This window comes from Parambassis ranga, chromosome 22 (assembly GCF_900634625.1).
Source record: "Parambassis ranga chromosome 22, fParRan2.1, whole genome shotgun sequence".
NCBI classification, from domain to species: domain Eukaryota; kingdom Metazoa; phylum Chordata; class Actinopteri; family Ambassidae; genus Parambassis; species Parambassis ranga.
Window position 1 is genome coordinate 565,523 of NC_041042.1, and position 24,677 is coordinate 590,199.

Here is a 24,677-nt window from a genome sequence, read left to right on the forward strand (position 1 = left end):
GTGGTGGAGGTGGGTCTGTGGTTGTGGGTCTGTGGTGGTGGAGATGGAGCTGGGTCTGTGGTTGTGGAGGTGGGTCTGTGGTGGTGGTGGTGGGTCTGTGGTTGTGGTGGTGGAGGTGGGTCTGTGGAGGTGGAGGTGGGTCTGTGGTGGTGGAGGTGGGTCTGTGGAGGTGGAGGTGGGTCTGTGGTGGTGGAGATGGAGGTGGAGGTGGGTCTGTGGTGGTGGAGATGGAGGTGGAGGTGGGTCTGTGGTTGTGGTGGTGGAGGTGGGTCTGTGGTTGTGGTGGTGGAGGTGGGTCTGTGGTGGTGGAGGTGGGTCTGTGGTTGTGGTGGTGGAGGTGGGTCTGTGGAGGTGGAGGTGGGTCTGTGGAGGTGGAGCTGGGTCTGTGGTGGTGGTGGTGGAGGTGGAGCTGGGTCTGTGGTGGTGGTGGTGGAGGTGGAGCTGGGTCTGTGGCACACACACACACACTTCTGTGGAAGTGTGTGTGTGTGTGTGTGTGTGTGTGTGTGTGTGTGTGTGTGTGTGTCCAGCAGGGGGCGCAGTCTGCGTGCAGCCTCATTGTGACAGCTGTCAGACAGGGCGATGTCACCTGGCCGCTCTTTGACGTCGCCTGTCCCGTGCTGACGTCCATCAGACACATCTGGATCACCGTGTGAGCGGCAGCCCTGCGGTCAGCTCTCGGTAAGAACCACAGGCTCGTCATCCTATGCTAACGCCGTTAGCATGGAAGCTAGCTGTGTTAGCATCAGGAGTCCTCTGGCGCTAGCTGGCCGGGGTCGATGTTGAGGAGGCAGCTCCGTAAACAACGCGGTGTTTGTTTGTTTGTTTGTTTGTTATTGTTTACAGTCCGTCGGTCAGGGTGTCCGCGTCTCCTCCAGAGCAGGCGGACACCCTGAAGACAGCGTCACACCAAGCTCCATCAACAAATGGACTCAGAAGTCCTTCGCTGGAGCCGAATACATGGCTGCCACCGACAGGAGGCTTCTTCATGTCAACACACGGCTCCGGGTGGTTCGGGGTTCGTGTGCTCCTTAATGTTGCTGTGTTCATGGCGGAGCCGTCTGTTCGGGGACGCTGTGAACAGCACGGCGCACATACACTGCGGATCCACCCTGAACCACTGGCGGTCATTGCATCAGTGAAACCAGCTGGATTCAGACCAGTGCAGGACCAGGAAGCAGGAGCCTGGCGTTCTCACACCAAGCTCAGACCAAGCCTCACTTAAAGGCCTTTAAAGTCCAACATGGCTTATGTTTGGTCAAAGCGACATTAACTCAGTGTGTGTCTGTGTGTGTGTGTGTCTGTGTGTGTCAGTGTGTGTGTGTGTGTGTCTGTGTGTGTGTGTGTGTGTGTGTCTGTCAGTGTGTGTCTGTGTGTGTGTCTGTCTGTGTGTGTCTGTGTGTGTGTGTGTCTGTCTGTGTGTGTCTGTGTGTGTGTGTGTCTGTCTGTGTGTGTCTGTGTGTGTGTGTTTGTCTGTCTGTGTGTGTCTGTGTGTGTGTCTGTCAGTGTGTGTCTGTGTGTGTGTCTGTCAGTGTGTGTGTGTGTGTCTGTCAGTGTGTGTCTGTGTGTGTGTCTGTCAGTGTGTGTGTGTGTGTCTGTCAGTGTGTGTCTGTGTGTGTGTGTGTCTGTCTGTGTGTGTGTGTGTGTGTGTGTGTCAGTGTGTGTCTGTGTGTGTGTGTGTGTGTGTTTGTCTGTCTGTGTGTGTCTGTGTGTGTGTCTGTCAGTGTGTGTCTGTGTGTGTGTGTGTCTGTGTGTGTTTGTCAGTGTGTGTGTGTCAGTGTGTGTGTCTGTGTCAAAGTGCATTCAGGGTTTAGGCCTTATTATAAATCTATTTTATTTACCTCTGTTCAGACTCTTTGGCTCCGCCCTGCTGTTTGTTCGGACACATTGCAGTAAACAGGTGTAGAAAATGTATCGTGAGTCCTTGACCTACCTGTTGCATAGCTCCGCCCCTCCACGCACCTGTCTGTGTAAACTGCTGCAGCTTGTTATGTGCTCATGTGAACCGCCCTTACAGGAGCAGCATGGCGTCTCAACCAACCCCGCCGTCCGTCCTGAGGGAGTTCTGCCCGCTTTATTACCTGCTGAATGCCATCCCAGCCAAGGTACCTGCTCACAACCGGGCCGAGATGCTGACGCTTTGTAAGATGAGGCTGTGGATGATGTGATGGCCTGGCTGTGTCTGTGCAGGTGCAGCGTGGCTTCAGGTCAGTCCTGGTCTACCTGACAGCTCTGGACAGCAGCAGTGACTTCCTGGCTGTGGGCAGCAGCATCGGCATGCTCTACCTGTACTGCCGCCGCCTGGCACACATGAACAAGTACAGTGTGGAGGTCAGAGCTTCTTCTTTTGTGCTGCACGTCTTTAAGCATGTGTTTGAACCCTCCATCCAGCAGGGGGTGCTGTTAGCCTGTGATGGTCAGCCTGACCTGATGATGGAACTCTTCATCACACCTGTGCCTCTGTGTGTAACAGGGAAAGTGTGATGCAATCACAGCTGTGAAGCTCCTCAGCTGTTTTGATGACCTGGTTGCCGTGGGAACAGCGTCAGGTCGGGTTGCAATTTTCCAGCTGGTGTCTCCCCTTCCTGGGCGCAACAAACAGGTATGATGATCTACATGTGTGAGTGACACGCCTGTCCATCAATAACACAGCCGTCTGTCTGCAGCTGAGGCGCTTCGATGTGGTCGGCCTCCATAAAGGTTCTGTCACATCTTTGGCGTGGAGCACCAACGGCATGAAGCTCTTCTCTGGAGACGATAAAGGTCGAGTGGTGTTCTCTGTTCTGGATCTGGACCAGGTGAAAACATGGCAACACAAGGTGGTCACTCAGTGACGGCACATCTCACCTGACTGTGTGTGTGTGTGTAGGGGGTGTGTAAGCCTGTCCTGCTGCTGGAGGAGTCCTCGGGTGTGGTTCAGATGGAGTACAGTCACCAGGTGCTGCTGGTGTCCACGCAGCAGAGGTCCCTCCTGTACTGCACACAGACACAGGAAGCCCTGCAGCTGGGCACCAAGCCCCGCAAGAGGTACGCAACACACGAGCTGTAACACGTCCTGCTCACCGTGGTCGGCGCTCCTACGTAACCTGTACATAGACTCAGAAATAAATTCAAACGTGCCAAATTAACATCATCAGGAGCTTTTTAATGGAGGTCCAACAAAGTTCAAAGTTTTCCAGCTTGGTAAAAACAAAGCAGAAACAGAAACAGCAGCACGGATGAGCTGAGAGCTTATTAATGGAGGCTCCCCCTTCAGTGTTTCTGCAGCCATCTATAATCTCTCCTCAGTTTCATCTTGGCTCCATGTCCAGACAGGTTCCTGACAGTCCAGGGCTTGGTAAACTTCTTAATGTCACAACGTGTCTCCATACTGATTTATAGTGAGGCTGCTGAGTGTCACGGCGAGCTTGACCTCTTCCTGTTAGTCCTCCATTGTTTTAGTTGCATGAGTGAAAACAGCCGTTTGACTTGTTTAGTTTGTCAGGAGTACTCCACATGATGTCGTTGAGCTTCATGGGTTAGGCTTAGCAGCTCATACATGTGAAACAGATGACGGTTCTTGTGTTGCAGCAGCGGCAGGTTTGGCGCCTGCTTCCTGCCCGCTCTGTGTAAACAGAGCGATCTGCAGGTGTTCGCTGCACGACCCGGACTCAGACTATGGAGGTCTGATGTCAGAGGACAGGTGGAGGACACCCGCCTGCTCAAACCACTCTTCAGCTCAGAGGTATCAGAGGACACACACTGTACTCTTGTTTCCTTCCAGTAGTTCCAGCTCTGACCTCTGACCTCTGTCTGACTCAGATACCTCAGTTCGAGTTGTTTCCTCGTCCTGGTCCGGCCGGAGCGTACCGCCCAGCTGATCGTCAGCTCGGGCTGCTCAGCTGCTTTCTTAGAGAGGGCTGGATCCTCAGCTGGAACGAGTACAGCATCTACGTCTTAGACTGTCTCAATGAGGTATATACCATGAATCCACTGCTGTGGAGATGGTGGGCAGTGTTACCATGGCAACTAAAGGGCTGACTCCATGTATTTGTGTGTAAAGGTTGTAATTGGATCCTTAGAGAGCAGCGGAGACATTGTTTCAGTGTCGTGCTGTGACAATGAGATCTTCGTCCTGAAAGGAGACAGAGACATCCTTCGTCTCTCCAACAGCCCCGAGGGACTAGCGTCTAACTGTGAGGACAACCAATCAAATCAGTAGCTCGGTGCCTCTGCTGCTGTCCTAACATGTACCACCTGATTCTCACCTCCAGTGTCAGAGCTCTCAATCCGCCTAGCCTCACCTTTGACCACGCCCACCATCCTCCAGCCGAGCGGATCGGTGGAAACGGCTCAGCCAATCAGAACCATGGCCATCATTGTGGAGGATGGGCAGAGGGAGGAGGGGTGTGGAGTCCACATAGTCAGCGAGGAGGGGCAAGAGGAGGAGGGAGGGGCTGAGGAAGTGGAGGAGGCCGAGGAGCAGCTGGAGGTGATGGAGGTCTTGATGGCCCAGTCTTGTTGTCGGTCGTCCTGTAGTGGGTCTTCACTGTAACCGTGTGATATTGTCCATGTTCAACCAGGCAATGGAGCTCTGCCAGCAGTCCAGTTTGGTCACCAACAGCCCTCGAAGCCGCAGCAGCTCCATCACTTCCTGGGACAGTGTCCATGGAAATGGCCCACCTACCATGTCCTGTGACTCCAGGCGTTACAGCGCCCCCCTTGGTCAAGATGAGATGCAGCAGGAGCTGGTGGTGAAAGCCATCAGAGTTAAGAAGAAGAGGAGGAGACGACAAGGTCAGTACTGTCTCATGGACAGCGTGTCCTCTGCCTTTATGTCTTCAGACAGACTGGTGGATAGACACTCTGATGGACAGACAGGTGTAAGTGTTGTCTGTCTCTGTGTTTCAGACAGCAGCGGAGGACTCTCTGAGAGCAGCTGTTCAGACTCCATCTTTGTTGTCCAGGATGGAAGCTGCAGTGACGGGGGTAGTGGAACTCCTCTGAGCGACCGAGCCTCCCTCATGGGTCTGGACCTTCTGAACCAGGACTTTTCAGCTGACCAGAGGCTGGACTCACAGGAGGTGGGCTGTGGAGGATCAGACAAAGATCAGCGGTATGGAGTGGAGTCCTGCCAGTCTGGGTTAGTAGTTAAAGACCAGCAGAATGAGAGAGCGCTGCTGTGTACCCTGACCTGACTGTTTCATCCTTTTCCAGCTCCGTCCTACCTCCATGCTCCTTGATCCTTCAGGGTCTAGAGGATCAGCTCAACCAAGCAAAGGTGTCTTGTCCCAGGCCAGAGGCGGCGGGTGTTCCCCCTACACCAGATGTGGACCTGCTGCTTGAGTGCACCTTTTCTTATATGCACAATTCTGAGGAGGACAATATGCAGGAGCAGAACCAAATGGAGCCAGAGGACGATTTCCTGAGCCCTCTGATTGGTCCAGAGGAGGGAGAGGAGGAGGAGGAGGAGGTGCTGATATGAGCCTGTATATGTAGTGTGATGTATCACATGTGTTACATATGTAATGCAACGTGTCCTTTCAGGAGGACACCCTGGCACCATCTGCTGCTCTCCCAGACCAGATGTTTTACTCCACTGTGTCCTCTCTGGACAAAAGGCCCAGTTTGTCCAGTGATGAAGAGGGAGACATCTACTGCCCCCCTGCTGGCAGTGAAGGGGATATCCACACTCGTTTTTCCAATCTGGGAGAGAAGACATCAGGCATGCCCACGGACCAGGACTGTGACAGTGACAGACACAAACCAGACCAGGTAATGTGCACACGCACACACACACACACACACCTGATCTGTCAGCAGGTCTGAATGCTTTTGATGCTTTCAGCTGGCAGAGAGCTGGATGGGATACTCAGGACCAGGATGTGGAATCCTGAGCCTGCAGGTGTCTGACAGGTGAGTCAGCAGGTGGCGCTCAGTTGTCTCCAGGTGTGTGGCCGGGTGTGTCACAGGTGGCCTGTGTGTTTCAGGTATATATGGTGTCTGGACTTTAAAGGAGGACTGTTCTGCAGCGCACTTCCTGAAACTGGACTCAACTGGCAGCGTTTTGAAGACAATGTTCACCAGGTGGCGTTATCACCTTCTGGTGAGCTGCGTGTCATCTTCAGTGCTCACAGACACCTGTGCAATCGTACGTACATGTACACTACATGTATACTAACTGTTGGCAACTCCGTCAGGTAACCTGCTGTGGAAGGTGGAACAGAAGAGCATGACAGCATTTGCATGCGCTAAAGTTTCCGCTAAAGGTAAACGTCACTGGTACAAAGCTGTGGAGCAAACGGCCTTCGTCGCTCTGAGTGATGACTCTGCCTGGATCATCGGGACCAATGGAGACCTCTACCTGCAGACAGGTAGGCACGTTTCTGTCTGTCCTCGTGAAGCCGTTCTCTCCTACAACTTGTGTGAACTTATCACAACAGCTGTAATGTCTCTGTGTGACCAGCAGGGGGTGGCAAGTCCTTCTCTGAGCTTCCTGGTTATTGGTTTTCTGGAGCTGCTGCCGTGGTAACGGCTGTCTGTGTGTGTTCCAGGTCTGAGTGCGGAGCGGCCCTGTGCCCGCTCGGTGAAGGTGGACTCGCCCTGCGTGTTCAGCCAGGTGTGTGTGCGAGCAGGTGTGGTCTGGGCCCTGAGCGAGCACAAGGCTTTGTTCTACCGAGAAGGACTGAACAGCTACTGCAGCGAGGGGGAGGGCTGGAAGTACGACACTGTCAGGTACAGCTGCACTGCTAACGCTGCCAGTACTGCTGCCAGTACTGCTCATACTGTAGGACCTCTGAAGTTCTGCACACAGCATGCAGCTCTGAGTTTCTGTGTGTGTCTGTGCATGTGTTGCAGCGAAGCTCAGGGTCTGGAGCTGATGTGCATTGGTCTGGGAGACGGTGGGACTGCCTGGGCACTTGATGCCAGCGGCAGCCTCTGGTTCCGGACGGGGGTCTGTTCTTCCAAACCGCAGGGTGATGACGACCACTGGTGGCAGGTAGGAGGAGTGAAGGTCTGTGAGGCCTTGGCAGGTAGGACATGTCGTCATTTTGTTTCTCTCTGCTTTCTCTCTGTCAGATCAGTATTTCGGACTATGTGGTCTTCGATCAGGGCAGTCTGTTCCAGACGCTGTTGCAGGCCACACAGAGTGTTGCCACGGTAACCAGGGCGCCGGTAGAGCGGGTGGTGGCCTTTTTGTCACAGTACTCGCAGTGCCAGCCCAGTCTGGTCAGTGCCAACGCCAGCGGAGTGTGGGTGGCCTCGGGCCGGAACCAGCTGCACCTGGCCCGCGGCAGCCTTGTGGGTCAGTGGAACTATGAGCAGAGCGCTTTCTGACTTCAGCTTTCATTTTCTCAGCAGCTCACTGTGTTTGACACCTTCAGGAACTTTCTGGCAGAATGTTGTCCCCAGAGGAACCGTCTCAGCCACCAGGTGGACCTTCATCACGTCTTCATCTGTGCCTCACCGAGAAGGTAACATAGCTGTGCACACATTCGCAGCGACCCGGTCTGGACCTGAATCCTAGTGCTTTGTCTTTGTCTCAGGATCCTTCCTGTGGTTGGCTCAAAGCAGGAAGGATCTGTTCTGTGTCTGGGATCAGGACGGCGAGCTCCGCCCCTCCTCTGTCTCGCTCCCTCCTGAGGTAAGCTGTCCTTGGTCTCTTCTGATGGTCTACCATCACAGTCTGCCTCATGCCCTGTTGTGCTATGTCTGTGAGCTCAGGTGGAGCTGTCTCACCTTTCTGCCTGTCATGATGCTCTCTGGGGTTTGGACACTCATGGCCGTGTCTATATCAGAACTCTGTCTCCATCTTGTCCCACCGGTCTGCACTGGACCCTGCTGGACCTCAGCCAGCTTGGTGGGTACCAAACAAACAAGTGTGTGTGTGTGTGTGTGTGTCATGGGGTAGGTTGGGTTACAGTATGACGCACGCACACATGTCTATATTTGTCGGGACATTCATTGGACAGCATGTACACAGACCTGCAGCTGTGTGTCTCCGTCACACTGACAGCTGCTGTTGTGTAACAGGTTGTGATTCAGGGTCGTGTCGTACTGTAACCGGACTGATAGGCTGGATCTGTTTTTAGCTCCTCTGCCCTTCTCGCTATCAGGGACCACATGATGGTCCTACGCTACAAACCAAGCTCAAATAAACAGGCGCCGCTGCAGCAAACTGAGCTGACGAGCAGGGTGCAGGCTTCACCTGACAGCTGGATCCAGCAGCTGGATGGAACTACATGAGGTCAGGATGTTTGTCACAGACATGCAGTCAAATCAACTTAAAGTGGTCCAGGTGTAGGACCAGGTCAGAACCAATAATCAGTCTGTGCACCTGCAGCTGGAGGCCGAGGGTAGAGCGGGTGGTGGCCTTTTGGGTTTTACTTCTTCGTTGTTATTCACTGGTCGATTTGAACCAACAAAACTGGACCGTCCAAACAGCTGTCAGAGGACAGTCTGTCTCTCCTGTGAAATATGGGCCTGTTGACCCGTTGACCTGGAATGTGTTCTAAAAACATGACAAGGTCACCTGACTCTGTTCTCTTCCCTCCATTCAGACCCAGTGAACGCCAGTAAACTGGTTACCAGTAAACTGGGGTTCACTGATAACAAATGGTTTTTGAAGCAGTGTTAGGAGGTTCTGTTGGACCTGACAGCCTCTTTGGGTCTGTTTAGAGTGTGTGTGTTCAGGTAAAACATCCCCTGTCTGTTTCAGGACCTGTCCGTCTCGTGGGTGTGAGCTGCGGCAGTCAGAACGTCTGGGCCGTGGACAGCCGAGGAGTCGTTTACTTCCGAGTAGGAACTCAGCCATTGAACCCGAGCATGATGTTGCCGGCCTGGATCCAGATAGAACCACCCGCACAGGTAGCGTCCTGTATAGGGAGCACACATTGATCCACACAGAACCACCTGTACAGAACTAAGATGTCATGTAACTGCAGCCAATCGGAGTGCAGCTGGTCAGCATCCAGACCAGTCCCAATGACCGCCTGCTCTGGGCTCTGGACAACAGAGGAAGTGTCTTTGTCAGGACTGGACTCAGTGATGAGATGCCTGTGGGTACAGACTGGGAGCTGGTTCCAGGTACTGTGTGATGTCATCATCTGCCTGTCTAGTTCTAGTCCATCAGTTCTAGTTCTAGTCCATCAGCTCAGATGGACTCACTAGTCTGTGTTTGTGTGTGTAGGTCTCTCCGTCAGTCAGCTGATCCTCAGCTGCCGCACTGTGTGGGTTCGGTGTGTGAACGGAGACCTCGCTCGACGTTACGGCGTGTCTGACCGAAACCCAGCAGGAGATTATTGGAAGAAGATCCCTGGAAATGCCAACTGGCTCACAGGTAGGACTGGACTCTCAGCAGAGACCGTTCAGTCCAGTAGAAGAAAAGGATTGATCAGGTCTCTCTCTCTTTGCAGTCACTCCAGAGGATGAGCTGTGGGCAGTAACTCTGATTGGTGGACTGTCCCGTCGGTTAACTAAGCTCCTCCCACAGACGCCCTGCAGACCTGCTGCGCCAGGCCCCGCCTTCGGAGGGGATGATGTCGATGATGAATGGGAGCTCATCTAATTCGTGACATCACTGCATGTTGTCAGTCTGGTGTTGTCTGATCTGGATTCACTAGACAGGACGCTGTGATGTCATGGTTACAACACATCCTGTTCCCCCCGGGAGACGGGAAGTGGGCTATGTGATGTCATAGCAGATATAGGGAGGGGCGTCTCTTTCAGGGACAGCCTGCAGAAGGAGCCCAGGGGGCTGCTGGGAACAGTGTGATGCACTTTCATCTCTGCTACTGAGAAGCTCCAGCCTCACTCAGACAGTCATCCTGGATCAGATCCAGTAAAACGGTCATTTAGATCACATGCTGTCTGAGGCCAGATCTAACTGGATCTGTGTCTGCGAGCCCGGCATGGTTCCATTTAGCTCGATCAACTGATTAGCTTCAAGCTAACTGAGATATTAAAGGGACTTTTTAGACTAAACCTGTCTGGTTTTTTGAACCTCTGTGTGCTGGCTCAGTTCTTTATAGTGGAACCAGACTGGACTGAAGCAGACTAACAGCTGAGGCTCAGACTTTAGTGACGCTGCTGCTGGCTTTCTGTCTGGTCCTCATTTACCATGGTAGCAGATCAATGTAAGATATTTGTTGGTTAGAGACTAGAAAGTACAAAGATCCTCCTGAAACTGGACTGTGGTGAATCCTGTTTAGACCTGAAGGTCTATAGTTATACAGAAAACAAAGACCCATCCTTGAATCACTTCCTCTTCATGTGTGGCAGGACCTTCAGTGACATCATCCTGCTCTCAGCTGATTGGTTGGATGTTTGATCAGTAAGACTCAGTGTAAACTTACCGGCTGTGTTTTATTTATTAACTCATTAAATCTGTTTGAACACTGAAGCTGTGTCAGCATGTTGATCGGGTGAACCTTCAGGGCTGTCCCCAGCAGGGGCGGGGCCTCCAGGGGCCCACTGTGGCCCCCACACATCAGCTGACATGTTTTTACTGTGAGAAAAGGAAAGCAGCAGGTTTTTGTTTCCAGGTCACATTAAGAATCACGCTGGATGACGTTTTATCATAAATATATTTTATTTACATCGCAGCATGTTGGGACACAGAAACACTGCGGACCTGACTGACACTCTGTCCTCCATAGTCCCTTTGGACGGAGCTTTAACACTCTCATGCATCTTTGTAGCTGTGCAGTCAGACTCCTCGAGGTCCTAAAGCCTAAAGTCTGTTTGAAGTCTATTTACATTTGAACTGTCCTATCACAGAGCTGTTTCTGTGAACACGTCACTGCCAGTTGTGCAGCTGCAGGTAGTCGGGCAGCATGCCGATCTGGTCCGGTCCAGCCCGGGCCAAACACTGGAGCGACTGTAGCAGGAGGGGGGGAGGTGCTAGACCACACAACCAGCTGAAAACATCCTTTCCCAGCAGGCTTTGCCAGCGCTGCGGTTCATCCTGCAGATGGCGCAGTAATGGCGGTTTGGGCAGGAAGAGCAGCAAAAAGTCGAGGCAGCGTTGTGCGTTACGTCGATTTGACACGTCACATGAGACGAGTCTCTGCAGCGCCCCGTCAAGGCCGTCAGGCCGTGCACCTTGAATGAGCAGCAGCAGCAGACAGTCGGAGTGCGATAGCTCTACTGCCAGCTGAACTGCAGTCTTTCCTGCATCTGCAACATGTGCACAGCCACCACAGCTGTCCAGGTATTCCCGCCGCTGGCCCTGCACATCACAGTCCTTCAAAGCCTCCACCATCATGCCAAGGATTGCCACTCGATTGTAGCGAACAGCCATGTTCAGATGTGGTGCCCCGCTGCCACGGCTGCAGCAGAAGCTGCACCGCGGTGCTTTGAGTGCGGTCACTGAGTACCTGTTGAGCAGGTAGCGTGCGTAGTCCTGGTGGTCATGCACTAAAGCGTACAGCAATGCCTCAGATGGGAGGAAGGCTCGTGGGTGTCCGTCCTCCCAGCAGAAGACCTCCATGCTGCGCATGTCTTCTAGCAGCCAGACCGGCAGCCGCTCCCGCACTGCACAATAGAAGGAGAACGCCGTCCGCTCACATTCCCGCTGAGATGGAGACGATGACAGGCAGTCCAGCTGAGAGGACAACAGCCACGGCATTGCCGCACACACCTAAGGACACTTGGGTCTATGAGTGGACACCGCCGAGCACACACAGAATTCTACGACTCCTGAAACTTTTGTGTGACTGCTTCAGAGGGGAAGGAGCTGGTCCTGGTTTAGCGGTCACAGATGATCCCTCACTCAAACCTCCGTTCTTAGTTTGTGCACACTTTTATAGCTGCTGCTACTCCCTCACACCTCCTCACCCTCCTCCCGCCTTTAGCTCCATGTGTGGATGTTTGCTTTACAGGGCTGGGGCGGGGGTGGGGCAGGGATTGGGGTGGTTGAAGTGTCTCACATAGCGAACATAGCTGTCTTCAGCCTGCTGCAGGGCAGACAGTAAACAGAATATTCACAGTATTTATAAATATAGTAAAACAAGCAAATATGCAAAGCCTGAAACGGTTTTAAAATAAGTTTAAAAATCAACGATAGAAACAGAAACAGATTATTACTGTTATTAACAGAAATAACAATGTAAAGTCGTCTAGAACCTGATGTTGATCCTGCTGTCTTTGTCCTCTGGGATAAGCTGCATGTGCATATATGTTTGGATGCTACACAAATTAAACTTCACTCGGACTGCAGCACTGCAGGATGCTGTTGAGAAGCGCCCCCTGCTGGTGAGTCACAGTAACCACACAGCAAACAGCATGAACTTCTCTGATGGTCTACCTGTTCCAGTCTCAACATACGCCACCTCATCTCATCCTGCTCTCTTGGGTCCTCATTGCCATGGTAACACATGTTGCTTTGAATTTAACTGAATTAAATTCAATTTTATCTGTATAGCTTTTTTTTTATCATTATCTCAAATTATCTCTGGGAACTTCACAGAAATCCAGAGCCTGATCCCTGGAGCAAGCCCTTAAAAGCAGACAGTGGTAGGAAAATCCCCCTTCAGAAACCTTCAGGACCGGGCTCATAGGGGGCGTCCTCCGGTTGCTGTCCGGCTGGGTAGAGGAGAAGAAAAAGAGGTAGAGGGAGAGACAAGAGAGGATGAGAGAGAAGAACAAGCATGATATGCTATGATAGGATAAGATAAAACTTTATTAATCCCAAAGGAAAGTCTTTTGCCAGAGGTATAAAGTTACATTAAATACAAGAGTAAGTGTCAATAAAAATCCAAGAAGTACAGTGAGCAGTATGACTGAGCACAATATATGTTGCATGGCTGTAATATAGAGATATAAGGTGCTAAGTGAATACAAATATAGACCAGAGGAGGGAATGACAGTGATGCATGACATGATCATCTAGCTCCTCTAGAAAGGGGAGGAGTTACACAGTCTGATGGCCACTGGTACGTGCTGACTGTTACATGCTGACTGGTACGTACTGACTGTTACACACTGACTGTTACATGCTGACTGGTACATGCTGACTTACATGCTGACTGGTACGTGCTGACTGTTACGTGCTGACTGTTACATGATGACTGTTACGTGCTGACTGGTACGTGCTGACTGTTACATGCTGACTGGTACATACTGACTGGTACGTGCTGACTGTTACATGCTGACTGGTATGTGCTGACTGTTACGTGCTGACTTACATGCTGGTACGTGCTGACTGTTACATGCTGACTGGTACGTACTGACTGTTACATGCTGACTGGTACGTGCTGACTGTTACATGCTGACTTACGTACTGACTGTTACATGCTGACTAGTACGTGCTGACTGTTACGTGCTGACTGGTACGTTCTGACTGATACGCGCTGACTGATACGTGCTGACTGTTACATGCTGACTGGTACGTGCTGACTGTTACATACTGACTGGTACGTGCTGACTGGTACGTACTGACTGGTACGTACTGACTGTTACACGCTGACTGGTATGTACTGACTGGTACGTGCTGACTGTTACATGCTGACTGGTACGTACTGACTGGTACGTACTGACTGTTACATGCTGACTGTTACACGCCGACTGGTACGTACTGACTGTTACATGCTGACTGGTACGTGCTGACTGTTACATGCTGACTGGTACGTACTGACTGGTACGTGCTGACTGTTACATGCTGACTGTTACGTGCTGACTTACATGCTGACTGTTACATGCTGACTGGTACGTGCTGACTGTTACATGCTGACTGTTACATGCTGACTGGTACGTGCTGACTGTTACATGCTGACTGGTATGTGCTGACTTACATGCTGACTGGTACGTGCTGACTGGTACGTGCTGACTGTTACATGATGACTGTTACGTGCTGACTGGTACGTGCTGACTGTTACATGCTGACTGGTACATACTGACTGGTACGTGCTGACTGTTACATGCTGACTGGTATGTGCTGACTGTTACGTGCTGACTTACATGCTGGTACGTGCTGACTGTTACATGCTGACTGTTACGTGCTGACTGTTACATGCTGACTTACGTACTGACTGTTACATGCTGACTAGTACGTGCTGACTGGTACGTTCTGACTGATACGTGCTGACTGTTACATGCTGACTGGTACGTGCTGACTGTTACATACTGACTGGTACGTGCTGACTGGTACATGCTGACTGGTACGTACTGACTGTTACATGCTGACTGTTACACGCTGACTGGTACGTACTGACTGGTACGTACTGACTGGTACATGCTGACTGTTACACGCCGACTGGTACGTACTGACTGTTACACGCTGACTGGTACGTACTGACTGGTACGTACTGACTGTTACATGCTGACTGTTACGTACTGACTGGTACGTACTGACTGTTACATGCTGACTGTTACACGCCGACTGGTACGTACTGACTGTTACATGCTGACTGGTACGTGCTGACTGTTACATGCTGACTGGTACGTACTGACTGGTACGTGCTGACTGTTACATACTGACTGGTATGTGCTGACTGTTACATGCTGACTGTTACGTGCTGACTTACATGCTGACTGTTACATGCTGACTGTTACATGCTGACTGGTACATACTGACTGGTACGTGCTGACTGTTACATGCTGACTGGTATGTGCTGACTGTTACGTGCTGACTTACATGCTGGTACGTGCTGACTGTTACATGCTGACTGGTACGTACTGACTGTTACATGCTGACTGTTACATACTGACTGGTACGTGCTGACTTTTACATACTGACTTTTACATGCTGACTGGTACATGCTGACTGTTACATGCTGACTTACGTACTGACTGTTACATGCTGACTGGTACGTGCTGTTACGTACTGACTGTTACATGCTGACTGGTACGTGCTGACTGTTACGTGCTGACTTACATGCTGACTGGTACGTTCTGACTGTTACATGCTGACTGATACGTGCTGACTGTTACATACTGACTGGTATGTGCTGACTGGTACGTACTGACTGTTACATGCTGACTGGTACGTACTGACTGGTACGTACTGACTGTTACATGCTGACTGGTACGTACTGACTGGTACGTACTGACTGTTACATGCTGACTGTTACACGCTGACTGGTACGTGCTGACTGTTACATGCTGACTGGTACGTACTGACTGGTACGTGCTGACTGTTACATACTGACTGTTACATACTGACTGGTACGTGCTGACTGTTACATACTGACTGTTACGTGCTGACTGTTACATGCTGATTGTTACGTGCTGACTGTTACGTGCTGACTGTTACATGCTGGCTTACATACTGACTGTTACGTGCTGACTGTTATGTGCTGACTGTTACATGCTGACTGGTACGTGCTGACTGTTACATACTGACTGGTACGTGCTGACTGGTATGAACTGACTGTTACATGCTGACTGTTACATGCTGACTGGTACGTACTGACTGGTACGTACTGACTGTTACATGCTTACTGGTACGTGCTGACTGTTACATGCTGACTGTTACGTGCTGACTGTTACATACTGACTGTTACGTACTGACTGTTACATGCTGACTGGTACGTGCTGACTGTTACGTGCTGACTTACATGCTGACTGGTACGTTCTGACTGTTACGCGCTGACTGATACGTGCTGACTGTAACATGCTGACTGGTACGTGCTGACTGTTACATACTGACTGGTACGTGCTGACTGGTACATGCTGACTGGTACGCACTGACTGTTACATGCTGACTGTTACATGCTTACTGGTACGTGCTGACTGTTACATGCTGACTGTTACGTGCTGACTGTTACATACTGACTGTTACGTACTGACTGTTACATGCTGACTGGTACGTGCTGACTTACATGCTGACTGGTACGTTCTGACTGTTACGCGCTGACTGATACGTGCTGACTGTAACATGCTGACTGGTACGTGCTGACTGTTACATACTGACTGGTACGTGCTGACTGGTACATGCTGACTGGTACGTGCTGACTGTTACATACTGACTGGTACGTGCTGACTGGTACATGCTGACTGGTACGTACTGACTGTTACATGCTGACTGGTACGTGCTGACTGTTACACGCCGACTGGTACGTACTGACTGGTACGTACTGACTGTTACATGCTGACTGTTACACGCCGACTGGTACGTACTGACTGTTACATGCTGACTGGTACGTGCTGACTGTTACATGCTGACTGGTACGTGCTGACTGTTACATACTGACTGGTACGTGCTGACTGTTACATGCTGACTGTTACGTGCTGACTTACATGCTGACTGTTACGTGCTGACTTACATACTGACTGTTACGTGCTGAATGTTACGCGCTTACTGTTACGTGCTGACTGTTACATGCTGACTGGTACATGCTGACTGTTACGTGCTGACTGGTACATGCTGACTGTTACGTGCTGACTGTTACATGCTGACTGGTACGTACTGACTGGTACGTGCTGACTGTTACATACTGACTGGTATGTGCTGACTGTTACATGCTGACTGTTACGTGCTGACTTACATGCTGACTGTTACATGCTGACTGTTACATGCTGACTGGTACATACTGACTGGTACGTGCTGACTGTTACATGCTGACTGGTATGTGCTGACTGTTACGTGCTGACTTACATGCTGGTACGTGCTGACTGTTACATGCTGACTGGTACGTACTGACTGTTACATGCTGACTGTTACATACTGACTGGTACGTGCTGACTTTTACATACTGACTTTTACATGCTGACTGGTACATGCTGACTGTTACATGCTGACTTACGTACTGACTGTTACATGCTGACTGGTACGTGCTGTTACGTACTGACTGTTACATGCTGACTGGTACGTGCTGACTGTTACGTGCTGACTTACATGCTGACTGGTACGTTCTGACTGTTACATGCTGACTGATACGTGCTGACTGTTACATACTGACTGGTATGTGCTGACTGGTACGTACTGACTGTTACATGCTGACTGGTACGTACTGACTGGTACGTACTGACTGTTACATGCTGACTGGTACGTACTGACTGGTACGTACTGACTGTTACATGCTGACTGTTACACGCTGACTGGTACGTGCTGACTGTTACATGCTGACTGGTACGTACTGACTGGTACGTGCTGACTGTTACATACTGACTGTTACATACTGACTGGTACGTGCTGACTGTTACATACTGACTGTTACGTGCTGACTGTTACATGCTGATTGTTACGTGCTGACTGTTACGTGCTGACTGTTACATGCTGGCTTACATACTGACTGTTACGTGCTGACTGTTATGTGCTGACTGTTACATGCTGACTGGTACGTGCTGACTGTTACATACTGACTGGTACGTGCTGACTGGTATGAACTGACTGTTACATGCTGACTGTTACATGCTGACTGGTACGTACTGACTGGTACGTACTGACTGTTACATGCTTACTGGTACGTGCTGACTGTTACATGCTGACTGTTACGTGCTGACTGTTACATACTGACTGTTACGTACTGACTGTTACATGCTGACTGGTACGTGCTGACTGTTACGTGCTGACTTACATGCTGACTGGTACGTTCTGACTGTTACGCGCTGACTGATACGTGCTGACTGTAACATGCTGACTGGTACGTGCTGACTGTTACATACTGACTGGTACGTGCTGACTGGTACATGCTGACTGGTACGCACTGACTGTTACATGCTGACTGTTACATGCTTACTGGTACGTGCTGACTGTTACATGCTGACTGTTACGTGCTGACTGTTACATACTGACTGTTACGTACTGACTGTTACATGCTGACTGGTACGTGCTGACTTACATGCTGACTGGTACGTTCTGACTGTTACGCGCTGACTGATACGTGCTGACTGTAACATGCTGACTGGTACGTGCTGACTGTTACATACTGACTGGTACGTGCTGACTGGTACATGCTGACTGGTACGTGCTGACTGTTACATACTGACTGGTACGTGCTGACTGGTACATGCTGACTGGTACGTACTGACTGTTACATGCTGACTGGTACGTGCTGACTGTTACACGCCGACTGGTACGTACTGACTGGTACGTACTGACTGTTACATGCTGACTGTTACACGCCGACTGGTACGTACTGACTGTTACATGCTGACTGGTACGTGCTGACTGTTACATGCTGACTGGTACGTGCTGACTGTTACATACTGACTGGTACGTGCTGACTGTTACATGCTGACTGTTACGTGCTGACTTACATGCTGACTGTTACGTGCTGACTTACATACTGACTGTTACGTGCTGAATGTTACGCGCTTACTGTTACGTGCTGACTGTTACATGCTGACTGGTACATGCTGACTGTTACGTGCTGACTGGTACATGCTGACTGTTACGTGCTGACTGGTACGTGTTGACTGTTACGTACTGTTTACATGATGGCCAACTAGTCTGTGTGTCGTGGAGAAGGCTGTGGACATCCAGTGAAGAGAGGGGGTGGGTCAGGGTTCAGCATTTCTCTGTAAATGGTGTGTGTGTGTCTGTGGTGTGTGTGTCCCTCTACAGTCAGTGCCGGGGCTGCTGATGTTGGTCTGTTAGTGACGCGTCCACTCCTCCGAGTTATTTACAGAGCAGTGTGGACATCAGATACGCTGGTGTTCATAGGGAGGCTCCTGCTGCAACAACTATCAGTGATAGTACACAAAGTTTACTGTGTGAAAATGTTGGCCATCTAACCAACATGAGCAGGAGCTGTGATGTTATCCGAGGTCAGTCAGACCCAGTATTGATCATGTATCAGCTATGATGCTAACTATAATGTTAAATATAATGATGTCCTTCTGACAGCTGAAGCTAAAAACACTAGCATGCTGCTAATGGCTGCTGATTGGTCAGTTCTGATGGGGACAGGAGATCATTAATTAATTGAACTACTTGAGTGTGACCGTCATTACTCTTCGATCACAGAGGAGTTATTAGATTATTGATCATTCACCCTGTGGAAACTAAACATGATCAGACGTGAATTCTGATGAATTGTTGATAATTATCGATCAGATGATGTGTGAACAGGCTGGGACACAGATCAATGGGCTGATGATCGGCGCTGAGACAGATGACCTGTGATGGCAGCAGAGATCTCTTTCTCTGTCGTCCTCCGCACCCGATCGATCAGCCTCACGCGCTGCGTTCTCTGATCACTTTTATTGACTTTGTTTCGATAGGTGGGGCCGTGTTCGGGTCTCAGCCGGTCTCGTGGTGCCGATCTGGTTTTATCTGGTTTGTTCTGGTTCCGGTTGTTTCCTAGTAAACTTTTTGGACTCCGTAGTCTCTGCTACCAGCTAGCTGTTAGCAGCATCGACGTGCGGCGGACTGATCCGCTTTAGTCGGAACTTTTGACCGCGGAGTTTCTGTTTCACACCGAAACATCCCACTGCTGCCCGCCCCGAACTCTTCGGCTTAGTTCCGGGGCTAGTTAGCCGGTTCGTCTCAGTTAGCGGGACAGAGCTGGCAGGCTAACTGTTAGCCGGAGTTAACAGCTAGCAGTTAGCGGCAGCTGCGTCCGTCCTGATGCCGGCGATGCTGGAGAGAAACCCGGAGGCTCCGGGAAAGAGGAGAGGCCGAATCCCGGCGAACAGCAGTAGCAGCGGTGCCGGAGCAGCATCGAACCTCGGCGGGAAGAATCTGTCCGGTAATGGAAACAGCTGTTGGGAAGAAGGAAGTTCAGGTTCCAGCAGCGATGAGGAGCATGGTAGGTAGCCTCGATCCGCGCGGTGCTGGACTTTACTGTGTGTAATGTAAAGTTCTGAAGACTGATATATGTGTCTGTTTGTCCAGGGGGAGGGGGGATGCGGGTCGGACCGCAGTACCAAGCCGTGGTTCCGGACTTTGACCCCGGTAAGACCCAAATCTTGGCCTGGCAGTGCAGAGATAGCCTCGAACAACGGGTTTAAAGTTGATCATGTTGCTGCTATTGCTCTCATACTGGTTCTGTTCGTACTGGTTGGTGTTTTGAACATTTCATTTGCAATGCAGTCAGTGACCATACTGGTATTGCTGCTGGTTCTGTGTGTGTGTGGTTTAGATGTGGCCCAGGCAGCTCAGCTCAGAGAGAACATGGGGATGCTGGTCTGGATCCCTTACGGCGGCCTGAACCACACTCAGCGTAAGAAACAGTTCTTGTGTGAGCTCACACGGCGGTCCGATGGTTGACCGGCTGTTTTCTGTTGCAGTGGATGAATACGTTGCCATTGCCAAAGAGAAGCATGGATACAACACGGAGCAGGTAAACTGTCCCACCAGGTGAGGGGGGGGAGCCTGGTCTCAGAGGTGTGAACACATCAGCCCGTTAGCTGATCAGATTAGTACTCATGGGTCAAAACTAAGCTGTGTGATCGGATAACTGGCGGTTCTGATGATCCCGCATGAGGTCACTTTATTAGCGAGTAGCTGAGAGTTTTCAGTCAGAGTCCGTCCTCTTGCTCCAGGACCTCCATCTCTGAACCTCTCTCCTACATGTTTCCTGCCTCACCCGTCTCTCCTCCTCTCTGAACTGCCTCACCTGTCTCAGGCTCTAGGAATGCTCTTCTGGCACAAACACAACATTGAGAAATCTCTGGCCGACCTGCCAAACTTCACTCCGTTTCCCGATGAGTGGACTGTGGAGGATCGGGTTCTGTTCGAACAGGCCTTCAGCTTCCACGGGAAGAGCTTTCACAGGATTCAGCAGATGGTACCACTGCAAGCAGGTTAGGTTTATCACCATGACCAGTATCACCTGTGTAACACTTTGCTGTGCTGTGTAGTTACCTGACAAGTCAATGGCCAGTCTGGTTCGGTTCTACTACTCCTGGAAGAAGAGTCGCACTAAAACCAGCCTGATGGACCGGCAGACCCGCAAACACAAGAGAGAGCGAGACAACAGGTGAGCTCAGCAGTACCGATGCACCACTCAGCTTCAGCTAACCTCAGGGTTACCGTGGTGATTCTGCAGGTCGTCATGTGTAGTCGGCATCGTCTGTTAGTGTGTGAGGGGAACTGACCTCAGTCGCAGTCAAACATGTTTTAACTTTTCGGGCCGGGTCTGGGTGCAGTCGGGTAGTGTGACGTGATCACTGACCCAACTGCAAACATGTTGCCAACAGCCAATAAAAGAAGAGAGGGAGGGACACAGGACACGGCATCAGAGACGAAGGGGAGTGGGGGGGGGTTCAGTCCTCCTCCAGTCCCTGATCCAAACAGGTGTTCTGTCTGCACAGGCAGCAGCAGTGAGCCGCCTGTCCTCAGTGCTTGTTTACTTCTTCTTCTCTGAGTTGGCAAACAACAAATTGCTGCATTAGCAGCACCAGCTGTTTGTTTAGCAACTAGCGATCATGATGTTGCTGCTTTCTGTTGACTGTAGCTGGCCTGATGAATCCTGTAGCAGACCCCTCATCAGGAGCAGTTGTGTGTGCGACCTCCATCGTCATACAAAAACCTGCTGAAGCCAGTCTTAGTCCTCGTCCTTTCAAAGCCCGTTGTTGCAGTGTGTCCCCAGCCTTAATGCATTGTAACGCTGTGCAGTGGAGCCTGGCCCCTCGGAGGGACCCTGGAATCTGCTTCCTGGTTCAGAGTACCTGTGATGTGATTGGTTGATGATGCAGTGTGTTGCCTGTTTCAGTGACAATGAGGTGGAGGACGCCAGTGCAAACCCCCCCAGTGACTCTGACCTGGACCCAAACAAAGATGACAAGAAGGAGGTGAGTGCAGTTTACTGACTGTTTAACCAGGGTTTGCTGTTTACTGACTGATCGACCGGTCTGATTGCAGGTGAGTTCCGTTTCAGAGAGGTCAGAGGTGAAACAAGTTTCAAGTCTGAAGGTAAGAACACCCGAACATCACATGACCCAGCCGTACAGTCTGTGTGTAACCTCCCTGTCTGTGTGTAGACAGGCGGCAAGGCGTCTCAGCGGATGAAGAAACGTCCTCCAAGAGGGATGTTTCTGAACATACAGGACGTCGTGTCTTTATCATCCTCTGCTCAGGGACTCAGCAGACACCTCGACTGTCAGCTGGTCTCCATCAAGAGACAGGTGTGTCCTCTGTCTTTCGATCTCTGTCCGTCTGTCTGCGCGTCGGCCCACCTGTCTGTGTCTGTGTTTCAGATTCAGACCATCAAACAGACAAACAGCTCTCAGAAGGACAAGCTCAGCTCAGGAATCGATGAGTTCAGGCCGCCGGAGGTAACCATGGCAACAGCTACACCCAGCTGGAGGTGTTCATTTCTGGCTTTGTTGTCATAGCGCTGGTTTTTGTTTCAGATGAATCAGAAGTTCAACAACCGTTGGACCACAGAGGAGCAACTGCTCGCTGTCCAAGGTAACGTCTGAACCACCTGTGTCCAGGTGACCTCTGACACCTGAGCACTGAAGACCTTTGAAAAAACCTTTAAGCCTCTTCAGTCATTGGTTAGTGACTCTCTCCTGCTCATCCAATCCCACACAGCCATCAGAAAGTATGGGCGGGACTTCCAGGCAATCTCAGATGTGATCGGTAACAAATCAGTGGTCCAGGTGAAGAACTTCCTGGTGAACTACAGACGGAGGTTTAACCTGGACGAGGTTCTTCAGGAGTGGGAGGCTGAACATGGGGTGGAGGGGGGAGAGAGAGGAGAGGAGGACAAGTTGGAGGAAAAGATGGAGGAGGAGGAGGTCACTGCCAAGCACACCAAAGAGGTGAGCTTGGCAAGTTCTGATGCCACAGAGGGGTGTGGGTCAGCTGGCCTTCTCATGTGTTCCGACCCTCACTGTGGATGAACTTCCTGTCTTAAAACAAGCCGCGTGCTGCTGCCAGGTTTCATGTCATGTGATGTGCATTGTGAACTGTAGTCAGCAGTTTTTAACATCTGGCGTTTGTTGTCCTGCAGGACTCGTCCTCTCCAGTGGACTCTGAGAAGCCTCTGGCCACCTGAGACTCTCGCTCCCCCTGATCCCTGATCTGCCCTCCTGTGTTACCTGATGCCATCCTCAGTTTTAGTATCATTGTGTTTTTATTCTTTTACTGGTGAACTTCTGATGATTGATTATGAGGTTTGTGTGAGCTCCTCTTGCTCTGGACCAATCAGACATCAGACCTGACCTGTCAGTCAAAGAGGGAGGGGCCGTTCTTGGCACTGTATTTGTTGGATTTAGTTTTATTATGCTGCGTGTGGTGCGGATGGAGAGCGGGACCTGAACACCATGTTGGATGATGCTGCTCTCACAGGGGCCTCTCCTGATGATGTCAGGAGCTGTTGGATCTTTTAAAGAACATTATTAAAACCAAAGTTCATCAGTATGAAGTGTGGCGTTTGTTTCTCTGGGTCGGACCGCTCGGACTGATTATATGAAACACACACCTTCTCTGCAGCAGGATCGTCCCGTGTCAGGATCTGAGCAGCTGCAGAACCACAGAGAGAAGACACACATTAATACAGTGCTGCTTCAAAGCAGAAGATAAATACTGACAGGCCTGTGACTGTGGGCCGGGTCTGATGCTGGCACCGTGCCCCTGCATGTTCTGATTGATCATCCTGATGACACGATAGTTAAACCAGTTAATACAAGTCAAACACAAGCTGTCAGCTGAGGTTCCATCATGAGAACACAGCTTCCTGTTTCAACAATCATCATGTGACACTGCACGGGCCCAACCCAGGTTAGACCGGACTGACTGATCAGAGGAGACTGCTTCCAAGTCCAGATCAATAATCAATCTTCTAACAGTCAGTGGTCATTTGGACTCTGAGCTGTTGGGTGTTTAGATGACGTGTGCACCCTGCCTCCCGGCTGTGAGTGGACAGAAGGCAGGGTGCACCCGGCCCCCGTCACGAGTTAGTACTTTATCATGTTGTAAGCTGAAAGTTGCCCAACAGCGCCCCCCGGCGGCGCGGTGCTGCTTCAACGCCCCCTGGCGGCGCGGTGCTGCTTCAGCGCCCCCTGGCGGCGCGGTGCTGCTTCAGCGCCCCCTGGCGGCGCGGTGCTGCTTCAGCGCCCCCTGGCGGCGCGGTGCTGCTTCAGCGCCCCCTGGCGGCGCGGTGCTCTCCGGACAGCTGGGGGATTTCCTGGGCGGAAGCAGCGGAGGGGGTTTCCAGTGTGTCCTACCCGCTGGATCTCTGAGCTGGATCCACTGACTTCTCCCTCACAAGCTGACAGAACCAACATAACGCGGAGAACCCTGAACGGAACCCGGACCATGAGGAGTCCACCCGAGGCCCAGAAGATCCACGATAGCGGCAGCAGCAGCTTGACGGTTTGAATCCGGGAGAGTCCGCCGAGCCCGAGGAGCTGCTGAGCCGCTAAGCTGTGGCCTGCGGAGGAGATTCATGTGAGTCCCGAGAGACACAGAGACACAGAGACACAATAGAGACATGATAGAAAGACAGCAGACCGCCGGCTGAAGACAGGGACATGTTAGCGGTCTGTTAGCGGCTTGTAACGGAGGGAGATGCTACAGCTAGCCGCGGACCTGTGTGTCTCTGCTCCTCTGTCCCTGTCTCACTGTGTGTGTGTGTGTGTGTGTGATGCTAACTGTCCGTTAGCATCACCTTTCAGTGTGTTTACATCCGCACGCCGATGCAAACTCGACAACGGATCAATAATTTGATCAGTAATCTGATCGATATTGTTTCATGAGAGAAAAGAAACAATCAGCCCTGAAAACTCGATCAAAGAGTGGAAACTGAAAGAAGACGAGGAGAAAGAAAGGAAGCTAAATTATTCCACAAACAGGTGTGTGT

At 51.2% G+C, this 24,677-nt stretch overlaps 4 protein-coding genes and 1 long non-coding RNA gene across 15 annotated transcripts in view; 3 read left to right on the forward strand and 2 right to left on the reverse strand.

The window, feature by feature from the left end:
- Nucleotides 1-520: 520 nt before the first annotated feature.
- tecpr2 (tectonin beta-propeller repeat containing 2) lies at nucleotides 521-9,963 on the forward strand. 5 transcript variants are annotated; one of them, XM_028394838.1, is made up of 28 exons: nucleotides 521-681; nucleotides 847-1,018; nucleotides 2,018-2,105; nucleotides 2,191-2,331; nucleotides 2,474-2,602; nucleotides 2,667-2,798; nucleotides 2,870-3,027; nucleotides 3,571-3,724; nucleotides 3,802-3,954; nucleotides 4,043-4,175; nucleotides 4,254-4,471; nucleotides 4,563-4,776; nucleotides 4,891-5,122; nucleotides 5,197-5,452; nucleotides 5,527-5,754; nucleotides 5,828-5,895; nucleotides 5,970-6,085; nucleotides 6,180-6,353; nucleotides 6,534-6,714; nucleotides 6,838-6,979; nucleotides 7,060-7,285; nucleotides 7,365-7,454; nucleotides 7,527-7,624; nucleotides 7,705-7,840; nucleotides 8,699-8,847; nucleotides 8,925-9,066; nucleotides 9,170-9,319; nucleotides 9,396-9,963. In XM_028394838.1, the coding sequence occupies exons 2-28, from the start codon at nucleotides 927-929 to the stop codon at nucleotides 9,545-9,547; spliced, it is 4,152 nt and encodes a 1,383-aa protein (XP_028250639.1). In that variant the 5' UTR covers nucleotides 521-681; nucleotides 847-926; the 3' UTR covers nucleotides 9,548-9,963. The 5 variants fall into 5 exon arrangements, with proteins under 5 accessions (XP_028250639.1, XP_028250640.1, XP_028250642.1 ...); XM_028394839.1 differs by having other exon boundaries at nucleotides 5,530-5,754; XM_028394840.1 differs by lacking the exon at nucleotides 521-681 and adding an exon at nucleotides 1,852-1,916 and having other exon boundaries at nucleotides 876-1,277.
- Nucleotides 3,125-5,308, reverse strand: LOC114427081 (uncharacterized). Its single transcript, XR_003669426.1, has 2 exons — nucleotides 5,174-5,308; nucleotides 3,125-5,068 (listed from the first exon to the last, which is right to left on the reverse strand). It is a non-coding gene; the product is annotated as an uncharacterized LOC114427081 (long non-coding RNA).
- A 583-nt stretch (nucleotides 9,964-10,546) lies between the features above and the next one.
- On the reverse strand, nucleotides 10,547-21,041 carry ankrd9 (ankyrin repeat domain 9). 6 transcript variants are annotated; one of them, XM_028396464.1, is made up of 4 exons: nucleotides 20,900-21,041; nucleotides 20,732-20,799; nucleotides 12,106-12,564; nucleotides 10,547-11,936 (listed from the first exon to the last, which is right to left on the reverse strand). In XM_028396464.1, exon 4 carries the CDS (start codon nucleotides 11,606-11,608, stop codon nucleotides 10,778-10,780), a length of 831 nt encoding a protein of 276 aa, XP_028252265.1. In that variant the 5' UTR covers nucleotides 11,609-11,936; nucleotides 12,106-12,564; nucleotides 20,732-20,799; nucleotides 20,900-21,041; the 3' UTR covers nucleotides 10,547-10,777. The 6 variants fall into 6 exon arrangements, with proteins under 6 accessions (XP_028252265.1, XP_028252264.1, XP_028252262.1 ...); XM_028396463.1 differs by lacking the exons at nucleotides 20,732-20,799; nucleotides 20,900-21,041 and adding an exon at nucleotides 18,351-18,657 and having other exon boundaries at nucleotides 10,547-11,933; nucleotides 12,106-12,211; nucleotides 12,287-12,564; XM_028396461.1 differs by lacking the exons at nucleotides 20,732-20,799; nucleotides 20,900-21,041 and adding an exon at nucleotides 18,351-18,657 and having other exon boundaries at nucleotides 12,106-12,211; nucleotides 12,287-12,564.
- On the forward strand, nucleotides 19,459-23,240 carry rcor1 (REST corepressor 1). 2 transcript variants are annotated; one of them, XM_028396457.1, is made up of 13 exons: nucleotides 19,459-19,673; nucleotides 19,760-19,819; nucleotides 20,007-20,087; nucleotides 20,155-20,207; nucleotides 20,493-20,654; nucleotides 20,728-20,846; nucleotides 21,582-21,660; nucleotides 21,731-21,781; nucleotides 21,850-21,993; nucleotides 22,066-22,143; nucleotides 22,222-22,279; nucleotides 22,406-22,635; nucleotides 22,827-23,240. In XM_028396457.1, exons 1-13 carry the CDS (start codon nucleotides 19,493-19,495, stop codon nucleotides 22,869-22,871), a joined length of 1,341 nt encoding a protein of 446 aa, XP_028252258.1. In that variant the 5' UTR covers nucleotides 19,459-19,492; the 3' UTR covers nucleotides 22,872-23,240. The 2 variants fall into 2 exon arrangements, with proteins under 2 accessions (XP_028252258.1, XP_028252257.1); XM_028396456.1 differs by having other exon boundaries at nucleotides 19,553-19,673; nucleotides 19,760-20,087.
- Nucleotides 23,241-23,980: 740 nt separating this feature from the next.
- Nucleotides 23,981-24,677, forward strand: part of traf3 (TNF receptor-associated factor 3) — a 7,195-nt gene continuing 6,498 nt past the window's right edge. Inside the window, exon 1 of the mRNA XM_028396272.1 lies at nucleotides 23,981-24,265. The gene's annotated coding sequence lies outside the window, so the exon portion shown is untranslated. The remainder of the gene's footprint in view (nucleotides 24,266-24,677) is intronic.